The sequence below is a fragment of the Anomaloglossus baeobatrachus genome, chromosome 8, assembly GCF_048569485.1.
Source record: "Anomaloglossus baeobatrachus isolate aAnoBae1 chromosome 8, aAnoBae1.hap1, whole genome shotgun sequence".
Classification (NCBI taxonomy): domain Eukaryota; kingdom Metazoa; phylum Chordata; class Amphibia; order Anura; family Aromobatidae; genus Anomaloglossus; species Anomaloglossus baeobatrachus.
Window position 1 is genome coordinate 16756650 of NC_134360.1, and position 17836 is coordinate 16774485.

The following is a 17836-nucleotide window of genomic DNA, read 5'->3' on the forward strand; positions in this document are numbered from 1 at the left end:
GAACATCTCCTTACCTGCCTCCACCGGCAATGAGGAAGGAAGGAGGTGGGCGGGATATTACGGCCGCTCATCTCTACCCCTTCGCTTCTATTGGCCGGCCGTTTAGTGACGTTGCTGTGACGACAAACGAACCACCCCCTTAGAAAGGAGGCGGTTTGCCGGCCACAGCGATGTCACTAGGCAGCTTAGTATGTGTGACGGGGGACTTACGATATTGTGCGCCACGGGCAGCGATTTGCCCGTGACGCACAAACGACGTGGGCAAGTGCGATCGACAGCGACCTCGCTAGCGAGGTCACTGTGTGTAAAGTGGCCTTTAGTGTATGTTCACACGTTGCTTTTTTGCTTCAAGGTTTTTTTGGGGTGGGCATTTTTTTTGTTTTATGCAAATTAAAAATTGCTTTTTACAGTACCGGCCAAAGCTGAGATTCCAGAAATCTCCTGCATGCACAGACACTTCCTAAATGAAATGAAAAATCGCTGTATTTTTGAAAAAGCGGTGTCTGTTTTTTCAGTGGTTTTTTTAAGCTTTTTTCCACTCTAGAAAGCAATGAGAAAGGGTAAAAAAAAATTTGCATTTTCTGCAGTTTTTTTTTTTTTTTTGCAATTTTGTTGATTTTGTTGTGGATGAAACTAACTTTATTTAAACATGTACTGTAGACAACTGACACCAAAAAAGCTGCAGAACCGGCATTACAAAATGCAACTTGTCCAGGATATTCACCCGCATATTGCTATAGCAGCCCATAAAAAGATACCGAGGCTCTAGGAATGAGGAATACTTCCTTGATGGTTGGGGGTCTGAGAGCTAAAAGTGGTGTCACACACAGCGACGATGACAATGACGTCGCTGCTAAGTCACCATTTTCTGTGACGTAGCAGCGACGTCGCTGTTGCTGTGTGTGACATCCAGCAACGACCTTTCCCCTGCTGTGAGGTCGCCGGTTGTTGCTGAATGTCCTACTTCATTTTTTGGACGTTGCTCTCCCGCTGTGAAGCACACATCGCTGTGTGTGACAGCGAGAGAGCAACGAACTGAAGCGAGCAGGGAGCAGGAGCCGGCGTCTGGCAGCCTGCGGTAAGCTGTAACCAAGGTAAACATCAGGTAACCAAGAAGCTCTTTCCTTGGTTACCTGATATTTACCTTAGTTACTAGCGTCCGCCGCTCTCACGCTGCCAGCGCCGGCTCCCTGCATACGTAGCTGGAGTACACATCGGGTAATTAACCCGATGTGTACTCTGGCTAGGAGTGCAGGGAACAGGGAGCCAGCACTGGCAGCATGAGAGCGGCGGACGCTAGTAACTAAGGTAAATATCGGGTAACCAAGAGAAGTGCTTTCCTTGGTTACCCGATATTTACCTTAGTTATGCTTCCACGCGTCGCTGCTGGCTGGGGGCTGGTCACTGGTCGCTGGTGAGATCTGCCTGTTTGACAGCTCACCAGCGACCATGTAACGACGCAGCAGCGATCCTGATGAGGTCAGATCGCTGGTCGTGATCGCTGCTGCGTCGCTATGTGTGACACCACCTTAAGACCCTTAGTCATTCTGAAAAGAGACCTCTGTGCAGCTCCTACTGATTGGAGCAGAGGTCGACCATCTCCGCTGTATTCAGTCTGAGTTGGCGGAGATTGCGGTGCACAGCGCTCCCCTATCCCTGGTGGAATTGACCTCCGCTCAATGTAGACGTCTTATATGGCAAAATATAGATTCTTATGTAGTATGTATGTCTAAAAATGTAATCAAGGAAAAAAAAACATTATTATCACTAGTAACAAACCGGACTTTACAAGGGGCACGCATTTTACTAATTTCATTGCTACAACTATGGGGAAGATCATGGTCGGAGGAAACTAATGCAGGGTCTGCATCGTCTTCAACTTAAGACTTTGGAGATCTGACCCTCATCCACTGAACACAAGAGGCAATGAGCTGCTGTTTAGGCGGGCTTTGCACGTTGCGACATCGGTAACAATGTGTTACCGATGCTGCAGCGATTGTCCCGCCCCCGTCGCACGTGCGGTATCTAGTGAAATCTGCCGTAGCGATTATTATCGCTACGGCAGCTTTACACGCACATACCTGCCGTGCGACGTCCCTCTGGCCGACGACCCGCCTCCTTCCTTAGGGGGCGGGTCGTGCGGCGTCACAGTGATGTCACATGGCAGGCGGCCAATTGAAGCGGAGGGGCGGAGATGAGCAGGATGTACACATCCCGCCCACCTCCGTCCTTCTCATTGCAGCCGGCGGCAGGTAAGGTGATGTTCCTCGCTCCTGCGGCTTTACATACAGCAATGTGTGCTGCCGCAGGAACGAGGAACAACATCGTACCTGTCGCACCATCTGCATTATGGAAATGTCGGAGGCTGCAGCGATGATACGATAACGACGCTTTTGCGGTCGTTCATCGTATCAAAAAGGTTTTACGCGTTGCGATATCGACTGCGACGCCGGATGTGCGTCACTTTCGATTTGACCCCATCGACATCGCACGTGCAATGTCGCAACGTGCAAAGCCGCCCTTAGTCCAGAAATGTATAAATTTAACATTTTTTTTTTTAATAAAATTGTATTAGATCTCTAATATTGATTGCAATTTTCAGGAGTCCGGTCTGAAGGTCAATCAGCCGGTATCATTCGCCATCAGACTGAATGGTGCAAAGGGCAAGATTGATGCCAAGGTGCATAGTCCTTCAGGAGCTGTGGAGGAATGCCATGTTTCTGAGCTGGAAACAGGTGAGGATATCCACTACTCACATAATGTTAGGGATATTTGGCTTTTGGGTAAAATTTCTGGATTGTCCTAGAATTCCCTCTAACCTTTTCAGATGAACTTCTGGTGGCCTCCTCTAATCGTTTTGGATGCTCATGTCCAAGTGTTCAATATTTCAGGACTTTTTGCACAACTTGCTGTTCTCTAACAAGGAGCTTAATGGCAAAATAACAGTTGTTTGATCCATGAATGGCCCAATAAATTTCGGGGTTGAATTAGAATTGGTATTAAACCGTCCTCCTCATCATGGTGTTCACATTCTGACATCATGAGACCACGATGATCACCAGTACCGCACCATTGTGAGGCTTCAAGCAGGATGTTCTCAAATGCAAGTGGCCACTGAACTTGGTGTCACCAGCAAGTTGTACAGAGATACAAAGAGACTGGAAGAGTCAAAGGCAGAGAAGTGGCCACTGAGCTTAGAGCGTCACAGAGTATCACCAGCAGGCTGTAGAGAGACGCAAAGAGACTGGAAGAGTCATAGAAAGGCAGAGATGTGGATGTCATTTGGCCTCATCCCACACTGATGACCACTTCACTGTGCACAATGCCCTTCAGAACCAGATGATGAATGCCACACAACTCCAGGCACATTTAAGGGAGGTGAAAGGAACCCAAGTGTCACATCAGACCATTCAAATTGTTTACATCAGCATGGTCTGCATGCTAGAAGACCTGCAAAGTACCTGACTGCAGCACCAAGCACAGGCGTCATCTACGTACCTGACCACACCACCAGGCACAGGCGTCATCTACGTACTTGACCACACCACCAGGTACAGGTGTAATCTACGTACCTGACCACACCACCAGGCACAGGTGTAATCTATGTACTTGACCACACCACCAGGCACAGGCGTCATCTACGTACCTGACTACACCACCAATCACAAAATCACATGCATAATCGACGCTGGACCATGGGTCAGTGGCCTCAGTGCTGGTCACTGATGAAAGTCGATTCACTTTCAGCAGAAATGATGGCCGCCAATGATGGAGATATCAAGGAAAGCGTTGTGCATCAGCCACTGCTGTCACCAGATGAGCCTTTGGTGGTGGTGGTGTTGGTGTGGGCCGTGTGTCTAGTCAGTACAGAACGGCCTTACACTGTGTGAATGGTACAGTGACCGCCCCTACTACTGGAATAACATCATTAATCCAGTCATTCTGCCTCTGCATGAACAACGCCAGCCTAATTTCATCTTAATGGAGGACAATGCTCCAGCTCATCAAGGTTGGATAATTAGGGACCAGCTGCGGGAGAATGGGGCACCTTAAATTAAGCGTCTAGCACTTTTCCCAGATCTGAATCCCATAGAAAACCTAGGGGAATCAGCTGAGACGCCGTGTAGAGGCCGTAACTCTGTACCCAAGAAGCTCAATGATCTGAGGGCCGCTCTTCAAGAAGAGTGGGATGCCGGCCTTCGCAGACAATAATTCCACTGATGACCAGCAGGAGGCAGCATTGTCAGCTGGAATTGATGTTCAAGGCCAATAAGTTATTGGGACATTGATATTTTGGGGGGTGTAGAGGTGGAGGGGTATACCCACCACTGGTGTTTAGCTTTTGTTTCAATAATTTGAGATGAGGAAATCGCCATTGCTGCCGCTACTTAATTGCCCGACTTTCATGATAAAATATCACCGTAGCGTGAACTTGTGAAGTTTTAAATTTAACCCAAAAGCTAAATATCCCGAATATGTTGTAGTGTGTTTGTAAAATATATGTAAAGAGTTCACACAATATATGAAGATCTGTCAGCTATGAATATTTGCAAAATTTGCCATGGGAAGGGGGGGGGTCATCGCTCTACTTTAAAAGGCCAATGTCCACCACTACTATTTTTTTTGTTCTTTCAGATAAGTATGCAGTGCGCTTCATTCCCCGGGAAAATGGCATGCACACGATTGATGTCAAGTTTAACGGAAGTCATGTGCCTGGCAGCCCCTTCAAGGTGCGGGTGGGAGAACCAGGACAGGAGGGAGACCCCGCTCTTGTGACGGCGTATGGTGCTGGACTGGAGAGAGGGGTTACAGGTATGAGTGCTAGAAGCATGGATATGGCCATCGCAGGGGGTTGGACCCAATGGCCATGGAGGTCCCTTCCAACTCTACCATTCTATGATTCTTGATATCACGCATCAAAGTCTTCTGCTGCTGAACAGACTGCAATTTCTATTAAAATGAACAAATGGGAGTTGTATATTGTCAGTAGGTGGGGAGTCTTGCACTCCTAAGCTGGCCACAACTCCAATTTAGGCCGGATCAATCGAAGAACTAATGTGTATTACTCCCTATTCATGACATACTTTTTTGTTATGGTGATTTTGCAAAGATCGGCTGAAAAAGGCACAGCCAATTTATGCTGCACTAGGATAGGGGCTTCCTTGGAAGGTAATTGAAGGGTATACATGGGTTACTATGGAAGACGTGGAACTAAAACCCCTAGGTCTGCCATCTGTGCCTAGCAGCAGCTTATTCTACTCTATCCTTTTTTCTTTGCGCCTGTAACATCTGCCTGGATCAACAGACTCAGGTAGGATGTAACGGACAGACTAGAGGGAAGCCCCTCACCAAGCAGGACCCCAGAACCCTGAAACCCTTTAACCCCTATACAGGGATTTGGAATTACACAGGGCCCTGGAGATCTCTGCCCGTGGAAGGCTGCAGTCCGATGAGAGTAGTCGTCAGGCAGGGTCAAACCAGGAATAGCAGAACAGGGACAGAATCGGCAGGCAAGGGCGTAATCAGAAAACGTAGCAGTGGTCAGATCCGGGTCGGGCAGAAGGGTAGTCAACAACAAGCAAGTCAGCGCACAGGAATCACAAAACAAACAGCACATGAGCCGAAATCAGAACTATCTCTGGCAGAGGTCAGCAGACAGGAGGGGGAATAAGAAGGGTGTGGTGGCTTCCCATTGGCTGTAGCTGAATGATGGTATTTCAGCTGGAAGACACACGCCACCCACAGTCAGCCAGCGGTACTGCAGATCCCAAGATAACCCAGCCCAGTGGATGATCGGAGCCTGCGCCCACCGGTGCCGCTGGCATCGACTCCTCTCCCATCACCAGCACCATCCACGGCAGGAACACTGCGTCGCCTGGCGATCGGAGCAGAAGTCGTTGGAGCAGACTCCGGCAGTGACGTAACAGCACCCTTTTAGGACTATATATCACTTATTGGGGAAATTCCACTAGGTAAAAGGAGACTAATCAAAGCTTGATGCCTTTAAGAGATGGAAGCTAATTTTAACTCTTCACTGACTCACTACCTTCACATCTTTGCAAATCTTCCAGTTTCTGAGCTGGGAGATGGTGCTGTGTGTGTTGAGTCTCAGAAAAACCCTTTACACTCAGTTACTTCATCTTCTAGTACAGGGGTGGGGACCTTTTTACTGCCGGGGGCCATTTGGAAAATTCTACCAACCTTCGGGGGCCGCACAAAATTATCAACTTGAAAATGACCCGGCTATAATTAGTCAAACAATTAACTCTCCCCTATACCCCTACTGTGGCAGCCGTAGATGATTCTCCTTGGTGCGCTGTGATGTTTGATTCTCACAACTGCTTTTCCAGGTTTGTCTTTGTTTGAAGCGCAGATTTGTAAATCATATATATCACACAGGAGACACTGTATATACACACACCGCTCTGACACACTGGCCGTATACTGCACACAGCCTTGACACAGGTTTCCTATTTTACACCACCCACGATACACACTGGCCATATATAGTACACATGCACAGGAGATACTGTATACTGCACACAGCACTCACACGCCGTATACAGCACACACAAGCCATACACAGCACTCACACGCCGTATACAGCACACACACAAGCCATACACAGCACTCACACGCCGTATACAGCACACACGCAAGCCATACACAGCACTTACACGCCGTATACAGCACACACACACAAGCCATACACAGCACAAACACAAGCCATACACAGCACTCACACGCCGTATACAGCACACACAAGCCATACACAGCACTCACACGCCGTATACAGCACAAACACAAGCCATACACAGCACTCACACACCGTATACAGCACAAACACAAGCCATACACAGCACTCACACGCCGTATACAGCACAAACACAAGCCATACACAGCACTCACACGCCGTATACAGCACACACACAAGCCATACACAGCACTTACACGCCGTATACAGCACACACACACAAGCCATACACAGCACAAACACAAGCCATACACAGCACTCACACGCCGTATACAGCACAAACACAAGCCATACACAGCACTCACACACCGTATACAGCACAAACACAAGCCATACACAGCACTCACACGCCGTATACAGCACAAACACAAGCCATACACAGCACTCACACGCCGTATACAGCACACACACAAGCCATACACAGCACTTACACGCCGTATACAGCACACACACACAAGCCATACACAGCACAAACACAAGCCATACACAGCACTCACACACCGTATACAGCACAAACACAAGCCATACACAGCACTCACACGCCGTATACAGCACACACACAAGCCATACACAGCACTCACACGCCGTATACAGCACACACACAAGCCATACACAGCACTCACACGCCGTATACAGCACACACACAAGCCATACACAGCACTCACACGCCGTATACAGCACACACACAAGCCATACACAGCACTCACACGCCGTATACAGCACACACACAAGCCATACACAGCACTCATATGCCGTATACAACACACACACACAAGCCATACACAGCACTCACACGCCGTATACAGCACACACACAAGCCATAAACAGCACTCACACACCGTATACAGCACACACACAAGCCATACACAGCACTCACACGCCGTATACAGCACACACACAAGCCATACACAGCACTCACACACCGTATACAGCACACACACAAGCCATACACAGCACTCACACGCCGTATACAGCACACACACAAGCCATAAACAGCACTCACACACCGTATACAGCACACACACAAGCCATACACAGCACTCACACGCCGTATACAGCACACACACACAAGCCGTATACAGCACTCAACAAGCCATACACAGCACTCACACGCCGTATACAGCACACACACAAGCCATACACAGCACTCAACAAGCCATACATAGCACTCCACATGCCGTATACACAGTACATAAGGAGAAGAAAAAAAGCTCTGCATGTAAACATGTGCACACCAGAAATTAGATATACCAATAAACCTTACAATATGAAACTTTATTAAGTGCCAAACACAACAAACAGCGCGCGCACACACACGCCGTATACACAGCACACACACGCCGTATACACAGCACACACACGCCGTATACACAGCACACACACGCCGTATACACAGCACACACACGCCGTATAAACAGCGCGCACACACAGCACACACGCCGTATACACAGCGCACATGCCGTATACACAGCACATACACAGCACACACGCCATATACACAGCACATACACAGCACACACGCCGTATACACAGCACGTACACAGCGCACACGCCGTATACACAGCACATGCACAAGCCGTATACACAGCACACGCACATGTATACACAACAGACGCTGGACACTGAAGTCACAAATACATTTGATATATGGTGGTATATATTAGATATAAACACACTTAGCGCAGATATAAGTACCTGCTGCTTAGGTGCCCTGTAAGATCAGGTGCAGCACAAGTGATGGATGCAGCAGCTTAGCTCAAGGGCTGGCTTCATTCTCGTCTGCTCTCCAAGAAAAGACCTGCTAGCCATGAACAGCCGAGCACAGAACGGGAGGGTGAGAGGCAGCACGCACAGCACTATGCAGCCTTCTATGTCCCGTACAGGCCCCTCCCCCATCACTCTGATTCTAGCTGTAATCTCACAGGGAGCATGTAGGAGCAAGAGGGAGGAAGTCCCACCCCCAGTGCTGTCTCCCGGCAATAGACAAGATGACCGGCTGCCCGAGCACCTCAGCCACTGGGAATCTGCTCCAGTGCCCCGGGGGCCACAGAAAAGGTCATCGCGGGCCACATACGGCCCGCGGGCCGGAGGTTCCCCACCCCTGTTCTAGTAGATTAGCCCTTTAGAGGCAGTCATGTCCTCCTCTTTTAGATTTACCCATTAGAAGCTGCTGCATCCTCCTCTTTTATATAAGTTGTATAATACACAGGTGAATGTAGTTACTGTCATTTTTTGTGTTTCTTACGAGGCTTCCAGTTTCTGAGCTGGGAGATGGCACTATGTATGTTGAGTCTCATAAAAACCCTTTACACTCAGCTATTGGCTTTAGAAGCAGCCATGTCCTCCTCTTGTAGATTAACCCATTAGAAGCTGCTGTATCTTTTTCTTTTATATGAGGGGTATAATACACAGGTGAATGTTGCTAGTGTCATTTTTTGTGTTTCGCTTTAAATGCCCCATTTCTTTCCCATACTACCAACCATGTTGGGTACGTTGACGACAGTTTGGGGACCTCTTCAGTTCATGTCAAGTTACTACATTTCTCTTTCCAAGCCATTTCAGTTCATTGTCCTTTTCACAATGCTCATCGTGTAAACTTAGTAAGATATCAGTTGTGAGCAGACAGCACGGCGTTCTGGCTGTGGAGCGATGTGTTGACAGTTTGATGGTCTGGAAATGATGCAGCCCCCGAGCTGCCGGCCTGTGCTGCTCTGATAAGCCCTGCAGGGTATTCATTGTTGGGTTTGTACGCGTGTCCTTCGGCTATGCCAGCTCATTATTACAAAGCAGATGTTCCCTATTCATACATTCCATTAAAATAAGCCATTGTTTCTGTGATGAGCCCAACCCGCAGAACAATGTTTCGGATATTGATGTGTTACAGGTCTGGAAATATTTTTTGACTTTGTGCATTTGGCTTAACAGAAAAATTCCAAAATTCTGGCTACCTTAAAGGGGTCCTATTACTAAAATATTAGGATATATTGACCTCTCCCCATCAAGAGAGTTGTAAGAAATAAGCCTTATGTTTTGGCAGACCCACCCTGCCAATGTATCACGAAAATACCCACTACCACTGATGGCAAGGCACAACCTTTGCTCGTGTCCGTAGATGATCCCTGGTACAGGATATCAGTGGTGTATACCTGTGGTGTAATGTAGACTTCCAGAGCTCGGTGCAAGGAAGGTATTGCACTCCTGAACAAAGTCATAATGCTTCTTGAGTGCCCCCATTAAAATAAACTATACCTCCTGCTTGCCCCCCTAAAGCAAACCATGTGTGATGACAGCCCCCAAACCCACCCCACCGAAAGAAAACTTTGCCGGCTGAGTGCCTCCCTAAAATGAACATTTTCCCGCTGAGTACCCCCATAAGAATTTCTCTTGAGTGCCCTCTTTACAAAGTAATAATGCAAAATTTGTGCCACCCCTGCAAAAAAAGTGTTTATGCTCCCTTTATTCGAGCAATAGAGTCCTTCCCTGTATACATTAAAGTTGCCACAGGTGGCACAATGGGATGATATTGTGACGCCCTGGACTAGTCAGGTCGTCCCAGGTAGTCCCATGCACACACACCCCTCCCCTAAAAAGGTGACAGCAGCCAAACTACAAACCTTTGTCACCACCCTCCGGGTTTGATGTTCACACCAGGGGTCAGAGCCAGGCGGTTGGCTCCGCCCACCGAGGAGTTCACAGGCCAGGAGGCGGGAAAAATAGTGGGTGTAGTCTAGTCTTGACAGTGGAGTGAAGTGGAGTTAAGTTCAAGGGCAGACCTGTGCTCAGGCCTGCCAAAGTCTACACCAGGTGTCTGGGTTGGAGCCCAGTCACCTCTGGCAAAGAGGCAGACGGTGGTGGCCGCCTGCAGGAGCTGGGATTACAGCCGGTGTAACCGTAGGGACCGGGGACGGGCGGTGGCCCGCCGGTACCGAACTGGGGAACCGATTAGAAACCGGAGCACCAGGAGGGGTACTCGGCCTAGTTGTTTCTGGGCCTCGTACTGGGTCTAAGTCAAATCAACTGACTGAGGACTGGACTTTAGGACCTTTCCCACACAAGACCCAACTGAAGACAACAGCCCAACGATTAGGGTAAAGCCACCGCCCAGGCTTAAAGACCCGAGGGGCCATCGTCTGCGGGCAAACAGGGCTCTCCCGACACACAGCAAGCCGGGGAGTGGACTACCGTTGCTTAGGCATAAGAGTCATAACTTTCACACGAGAGGTGCAGGAGAAAGGCGGAAACCAGCAACCTGTTAAGGGGAAAACTGCAGCCGGCTATGGGCACCGTTCACCATCTTGTTTGGTTTACCAGAGACTTCAGCGTGTTTTCTCATAGTGAGTACAACAGTGCCTTCGGGCCGCACTGCACCGACACTCCAGCACGCACCCGTCCCCTCGCCTCAGCATCTCCCTCGGGCCCCCAGGACCACCATCCCCACTACCCACGGAGGGGGTCAACACCAAGCTGCGCAACACCATCCCCGGGAGCCTAGTCAACGGCAGCGGTGGTGTCCATCCATTCACCACAACCCGTGGGTGGCGTCATGAACTTAAATCTCCTATAAACCACCGCGGCTCCGGCTGTGGATCTCCCCACCGAAGTCCCTACGTGTAGCGCCAGCCCCCTTTCAGAGCGACGTGACCCCCGGGTCCGTGGAGAGCTAGAGCCACCCACCGACGAGCACGGATCCGAGCCGCTCTGCAGCCGGCCGAGCCCCGGGACGGTACAATATCATTGCACAACTTTGGCCATCATGATGGAGAGTGGTGGAGACTGCGGCTCCTGCGTAAAACTACATACAACTGTATCATTGCTGCTGATCAAGTTTACCCATCCAGGGCACCCGGTGAGAAGTCAGAAGGCATGTGCACTGCCCTGGATTTTTGCACTACTGACTAAGGAATCAAATTTGAGCCCAAGGCAATTGCCCCTGTTGCCCCCATCCCTACTTTACACCAATGGTGTAATGGTACTCTAATACAAGGAAAGACGGGGTGACCCAAGCAGAATCTATAATGACCTCTATAAAACAGTGATGTACAGCAGTACCGTACCCCTACATGCCGGGCACCAGCCATGTCCTACTGACCCCATTAACAAACAAGATTCATCAGTTTGTGTCATGGGTAGTATTGTATTGTGTAAAAGAACAAAAGCCCCATGTGCTGCACTTTGCTGTCCGGATTTTGGATTACGGTCTGGAGGGTGATGTGCAGAGGATAATCTGTGCGGGGTGACGTCTGCTAATATTAAAGTATCTATGCTTGGCAGGTAAACAGTCTGAATTCACAATCAACACCACTAAAGCCGGACCCGGGGCGCTGTCTGTCACCATCGAAGGTCCCTCAAAGGTGACCATGGAATGTAAGGAGTGTCCGGAAGGATACAGAGTGCTGTATACGCCAATGGCACCAGGAAACTACACCATCGGCGTGAAATATGGAGGCCCCAATCACATCCTCGGCAGTCCCTTCAAAGCCAAAGTTACAGGTAATTTTACTGTTGTGTTTTGGTTTAAATTTGGAAACAATCTGTTCCCTCATTTACTTTCTCCGTATATGTTTGTGGATGTATCGAGAAGGGGCTTCCAATATGAAAGCAAAAAAACTCCCAAATAATTGTCTATGCCAGGGAATAGCCCTAGACACCATGGCCTCCCTATATATTCAGATTGAGGATTTGACATAGGGATTGGGTGTCACCTAGCTGTAGAATAGTAGGACTTATCACTCTTGTATTATGAAATATATAATATATGTATGTGTGTGTCTACGCATATCCTGTCCACCGCCACTAACTTGAGAACGGCGGCAGCTACAGGCATAGAAGTGGTGTCTAGGTATAGTAAAGTAGCCATGCACTACGCAATGAAACCACCTATAGCGCCACCTGGTGGAAAACAACGGAGTTAGCATTTTTATCTCAAACGGAACGAGATAGAGGAAAAAAAATGTAATTAAAAAGTTGTAGGGCATCATCAATTCAATACGAATCGACACCTTGCATACAGAAATGCTATGATATGATGATATGAAACCCATGACCCCCCCCCCCCCCAAAAAAAAACAAAACATTGAATGCTGGTCACGTGTATAGCGCTCTTTTAACCTTGATGCTCAAAGTGGCCCCCGTCAGCTGCAATGCACATCTGGCCTCTGCACAGCATACTGTATCTTGCTGCACGCTGTGCAATATGGTAGGTGACACGTTTGCGCAAGCATCTGTGATACGTGGTCGTAGGTCCTGCAATGTTGGTGGAGGGGTCGCATACACCTGCTGTTTGATGTGACCTCACAAAGACGTCCAATAGGGTCAGGTCAGGTGAGCGGAGGCCACTCCACACAGCTCCATACCCAATGACTTGTAGGAAGGTCTCCATGAGGTATCGCTTCACGTCCGCAGCCTTGTGAGGTTTACACGTTCTAATCATAGCATTTCTGTATGCAAGGTGTCGATTCGTATTGAATTGATGATGCCCTACAACTTTGTAATTCACTTTTTTCTCTCTCGTTCCGTTTTCGAGATAAAAATGCTAACTCCGTTGTTTTCCACCAGGTGGCGCTATAGGTGGTTTCATTGCATAGCGCATGGCTACTTTACTATACCTAGACACCACTTCTATGCCTATAGCTTCCGCCGTTCTCAAGTTACTGGCGGTGGATAGGATATGGGTGGACACACTGTATACAAGTGGGTACGGAGAGTATTCAGACCCTTTACATTTTTCACTATTTCATTGCAGCCATTTAGTAAATTCAAAAAAGTTCATTTTTTTTTCTCATTAATGTACACTCTGCGCCCCATCCCCCATCTTGACAGAAAAAAAGCAGAAATGTTAGCAAATTTGTTAAACAAGAAAAACTGAAATATCCCATGGTCATAAGTATTCAGCCCCTTTGCTCAGTATTGAGTAGACACCCCTTCACTTTTGAGCTAGTACAGCCATGAGTCTTTTGAGATCCTCGGCCATTCTTCCCAAATCCTCTCCAGTTCCATCAGGTTGGATGGGGAACGTTGGTGGACGCCATTTTCAGGTCTCTCCAGAGATGCTCAATTGGGTTTAGGTCAGGGCTTGGGCTGGGTCGGTCAAGAATGGTCACATAGCTGTTCTGAAGCTGCTCCTTTGTTATTTTAGCTGTGTGCTTAGGGTCATTGTCTTGGTGGAAGGTGAACCTTCGGCCAAGTCTGAGGTCCAGAGCACTCTGGAAGAGGTTTTCTTCCAGGATATCTCTGTACTTGACCGCATTCATCTTTCCTACATTTACAACCAGTTGTCTTGTTCCTCCCTCCATAGCATGATGCTGCCACCACCATGTTTCACTGTGGGGATTGTATTGGGCAGGTGATGAGCAGGGCTTGGCTTTCTCCACACCGCTTAGAATATGTGGCATGGTATAATATATAAAATTATCTCCATAAACTGGAGTCAAGGGGACAGGGTTTATGCAAATAAGTATCAGAATGGGGGTCTCTGTTGTGGGTGCATTTTGGCAAATTTGGGCAGAAGCTGTTTAAAAATGTGCCCTAAAATCCAGTAACGGAGCTGTGAATACATTTGTTATTTAGGTCTTTTACCCCCTTTTTGGCTTGAAGGGAAGGAGGTGCAAAGAGTTTCCCTCCTGGAAGGTAATCCAGAGCGAGAATTGGTGTTGTAAAGTGTTAATACATCGTCTTTGTCGCTGTGACGTCAGAATGTACCTTCCCCGGTTATGACCGTCTAACCAGCGCTGCCAATAAGCCTGTGACCGTACACTGTGCCAATAAGCCTGTGACCGTACACTGTGCCAATAAGCCTGTGACCGTACACTGTGCCATGTGGCTAACAGAGGAGTGTCCATCGTTGCTGTACGGACGCCTCGCTTTTATGTTTCAGTGTTTTGATTTCATAGTTTCCCGTATCTTCATTGTCCCTTTTCTTTCGTGACTGTTACTCCCTTAGGTCAGCGACTGGTCAGTGTTGGCGGTGTCAGCGAAACGTCCTCTATAATCGTGCAGTCTGTGACTCGCGCCTCCACAGAGACCGTATATAGTGCGCTGCCCAGGTTTGCATCAGACGCCAGCAAAGTCACCTCCAAAGGAGCCGGTCTGTCGAAAGCGTACCTAGGACAGAAGAGCAGCTTCACCGTAGACTGCAGTAAAGCCGGTAAGAGTCTGCACAGAATTAGTAACCTTGAGAATCCCGTAATCTTCACATCTTAGAACACTTGAATAATCGTGTAACTTGAAGCTTATGGGGTCCAATGGAAAATCTCCAACGGGGACCCCAACTATCAGAGGTCTATATCAGTAGTTGTGGTTTTTTTCTTATAAGCCAATGGGATTTTCCTCCCATCCCACCCTCAGCTAGACTCAGCCGCTGCATCCACTATAGCTACACCCCTAAAATATCCCATTTTTGTGATGAGTGAGTGCTACCATACTCAGGTGCTCAGTACTCGTAACTAGTGATGAGCGGGCACTACCATGTTCGGGTATTCGTAATTAGTGATGAGCGGGCACTACCATGCGCGGGTTCTCAGTACTCTTAACTAGTGATGAGTGGGCACTACCATGCTCAGGTGCTCAGTACTCGTAACCAGTGATAAGCGGGCACTACCATGCTCGGGTGCTCAGTACTTGTACTTATTACTAGTGATGAGCGGGCACTACCATGCTCGGGTGCTCTACTCGTAACTAATGAGTGGGCACTACCATGCTCGGGTGCTCTGTACTCGTAACTAGTAATGAGTGGGCACAACCATGCTCAGGTGCTCTGTACTCGTAACTAGTCATGAGCGAGCACTACCATGCTCGGGTGCTCTCCTCTTAACTAATGAGCGGGCACTACCATGCTCAGGTGCTCTGTACTCGTCACTAGTGATGAGCGGGCACTACTATGCTCGGGTGCTCGGTACTTGTAGCGAGCAGTCAGATGATCCAAGTACCGAGCACCTGAGCATGGTAGTGCCCGCTCATCACTAGTTACAAATACTGATTAGGCTTAGGCATGGTAGTGCTCATTCATCACTAGTTACCAGTACTGAGCCACCCGAGCATGGTAGTGCCTGCTCATCACTAGTTACGAGTACCGAGCATGGTAGAGCCCGCTCATCACTAGTTACCAGTACTGAGCATGGTAGAGCCCGCTCATCACTAGTTACCAGTACTGAGCACCTGAGCATGGTAGTGCTCGCTCATCACTAGTTACCAGTACAGAGCACCCGAGCATGGTAGTGCCCGCTCATCACTAGTTACCAGTACTGAGCACCCGAGCATGGTAGTGTCCGCTCATCACTAGTTATCAGTACTGAGCACCCGAGCATGGTAGTGTCCGCTCATCACTAGTTACCAGTACTGAGCATGGTAGTGCCCGCTCATCACTAGTTACCAGTACTGAGCATGGTAGTGCCCGCTCATCAGTAGTTACTAGTACAGAGCACCCGAGCATGGTAGTGCCCGCTCATCACTAGTTACCAGTACTGAGCACCCGAGCATGGTAGTGCCCGCTCATCACTAGTTACCAGTACTGAGCACCCGAGCATGGTAGTGCCCGCTCATCACTAGTTACCAGTACTGAGCACCCGAGCATGGTAGTGCCCGCTCATCACTAGTTACCAGTACTGAGCACCCGAGCATGGTAGTGCCCGCTCATCACTAGTTACGAGTACAGAGCACCCGAGCATGGTAGTGCCCGCTCATCACTAGTTACGAGTACAGAGCACCCGAGCATGGTAGTGCCCGCTCATCACTAGTTACCAGTACAGAGCACCCGAGCATGGTAGTGCCTGCTCATCACTAGTTACCAGTACTGAGCACCCGAGCATGGTAGTGCCCGCTCATCACTAGTTACGAGTACAGAGCACCCGAGCATGGTAGTGCCCGCTCATCACTAGTTACTAGTACAGAGCACCCGAGCATGGTAGTGCCCGCTCATCACTAGTTACGAGTACAGAGCACCTGAGCATGGTAGTGCTCATTCATTTCTATTCATCTAGCTTGATCTCTATTAAGTATATTGTTATGTTTCGGATTGAGCCATGGTATGTATTGATGAGAGCACCATGGGCCTGGTGGGGATGGGCACACAAATGTCTCATTGCTGCCACTGTAGATACTTGGACTAATGGCAGAGTAGTGCACAGATAGTGACTTCATTACCTAGTTTTAGTATTTGGGCAGTTTCATATGATCTACTATAAGGTATTATACATGGAACGCTGTATCCTAAGATTGGCCTTGGCCCTGTGCATATATTGGAGAAAGCCAAAGTGGCAACAGCCGGTAATACGAGAGATCTAATATATTTCCAAAATAGCATTGATGCAAACTTCTGATCATAGAAATGTCTCCCATTATGGTCAGTTTTTACCATTGAAACCTAAACTTCATCTCTTTTTCTCTCCCAGGGTCTAACATGTTGCTGGTCGGTGTACATGGGCCGACAATACCGTGTGAGGAAGTGTCTGTAAAACATCTCGGAAATAAGCATTATACCGTCAACTACCACGTGAAGGAGAAAGGAGATTACACTCTGGTGGTAAAATGGGGCGAGGAGCACATCCCCGGCAGCCCCTTCCGTGTCACCGTCCCGTAAAATGTCTAGAACCTTCGGAATCAAGAGGCAGCAATGAGAGATCTTTATTATTTGGAGCAGATTGTATCGAGAGGAAACCAACATTACACCTAATTTTATATGTGACTTTTTTATACTAGAGAATTGATAATTTTTATGTATGTTTTAGGTGTCCATTTGGTAATTTAATAGCGAAATCTCTAATGCTGGAAGGGCTTATTTATACTTGATATTGCTTAACTTCTCGGATGCCAACTTGTTCCTGCTCAATCTGATTAATCACGAAAGAAGGGGATCAATATGAAATAAAACTGGAAACATTTCCTCACTATTAGATTTGCAATGGAACTACTGATAATCACAATTTGTAGTCATCCGCCCAATGTTCCTACACTTCGCTCGGGGAAAGTAGTGACAATTCTGGTACTTTTTTAGGTTAGCGACTATTGCTTACTGTCCGGTCATTGGGATGTGCAGGAAAAGAAAGTTATTCTAGAAAAAAAAATAAAAAAAAAAATCTCACATTACCA

General features: G+C 48.2%; 1 protein-coding gene across 6 annotated transcripts in view; it reads left to right on the forward strand.

Moving 5' to 3' along the window:
- Positions 1 to 17836, forward strand: part of FLNB (filamin B) — a 390880-nt gene that overhangs the window by 372207 nt on the left and 837 nt on the right. For 4 of the 6 annotated variants that reach the window (XM_075321342.1, XM_075321343.1, XM_075321338.1 and 1 more), the window contains 5 exons: positions 2603 to 2735; positions 4636 to 4812; positions 12026 to 12244; positions 14694 to 14897; positions 17140 to 17836. The exon at positions 17140 to 17836 is cut by the window's right edge and continues 837 nt beyond it. In XM_075321342.1, coding sequence (XP_075177457.1) covers positions 2603 to 2735; positions 4636 to 4812; positions 12026 to 12244; positions 14694 to 14897; positions 17140 to 17327 — 921 coding nt within the window. In that variant the 3' untranslated portion in view covers positions 17328 to 17836. Of the gene's footprint in view, positions 1 to 2602; positions 2736 to 4635; positions 4813 to 12025; positions 12245 to 14320; positions 14381 to 14693; positions 14898 to 17139 lie in introns of all 6 variants that reach the window. The other 2 variants (XM_075321337.1, XM_075321340.1) reach the window with 1 other exon arrangement.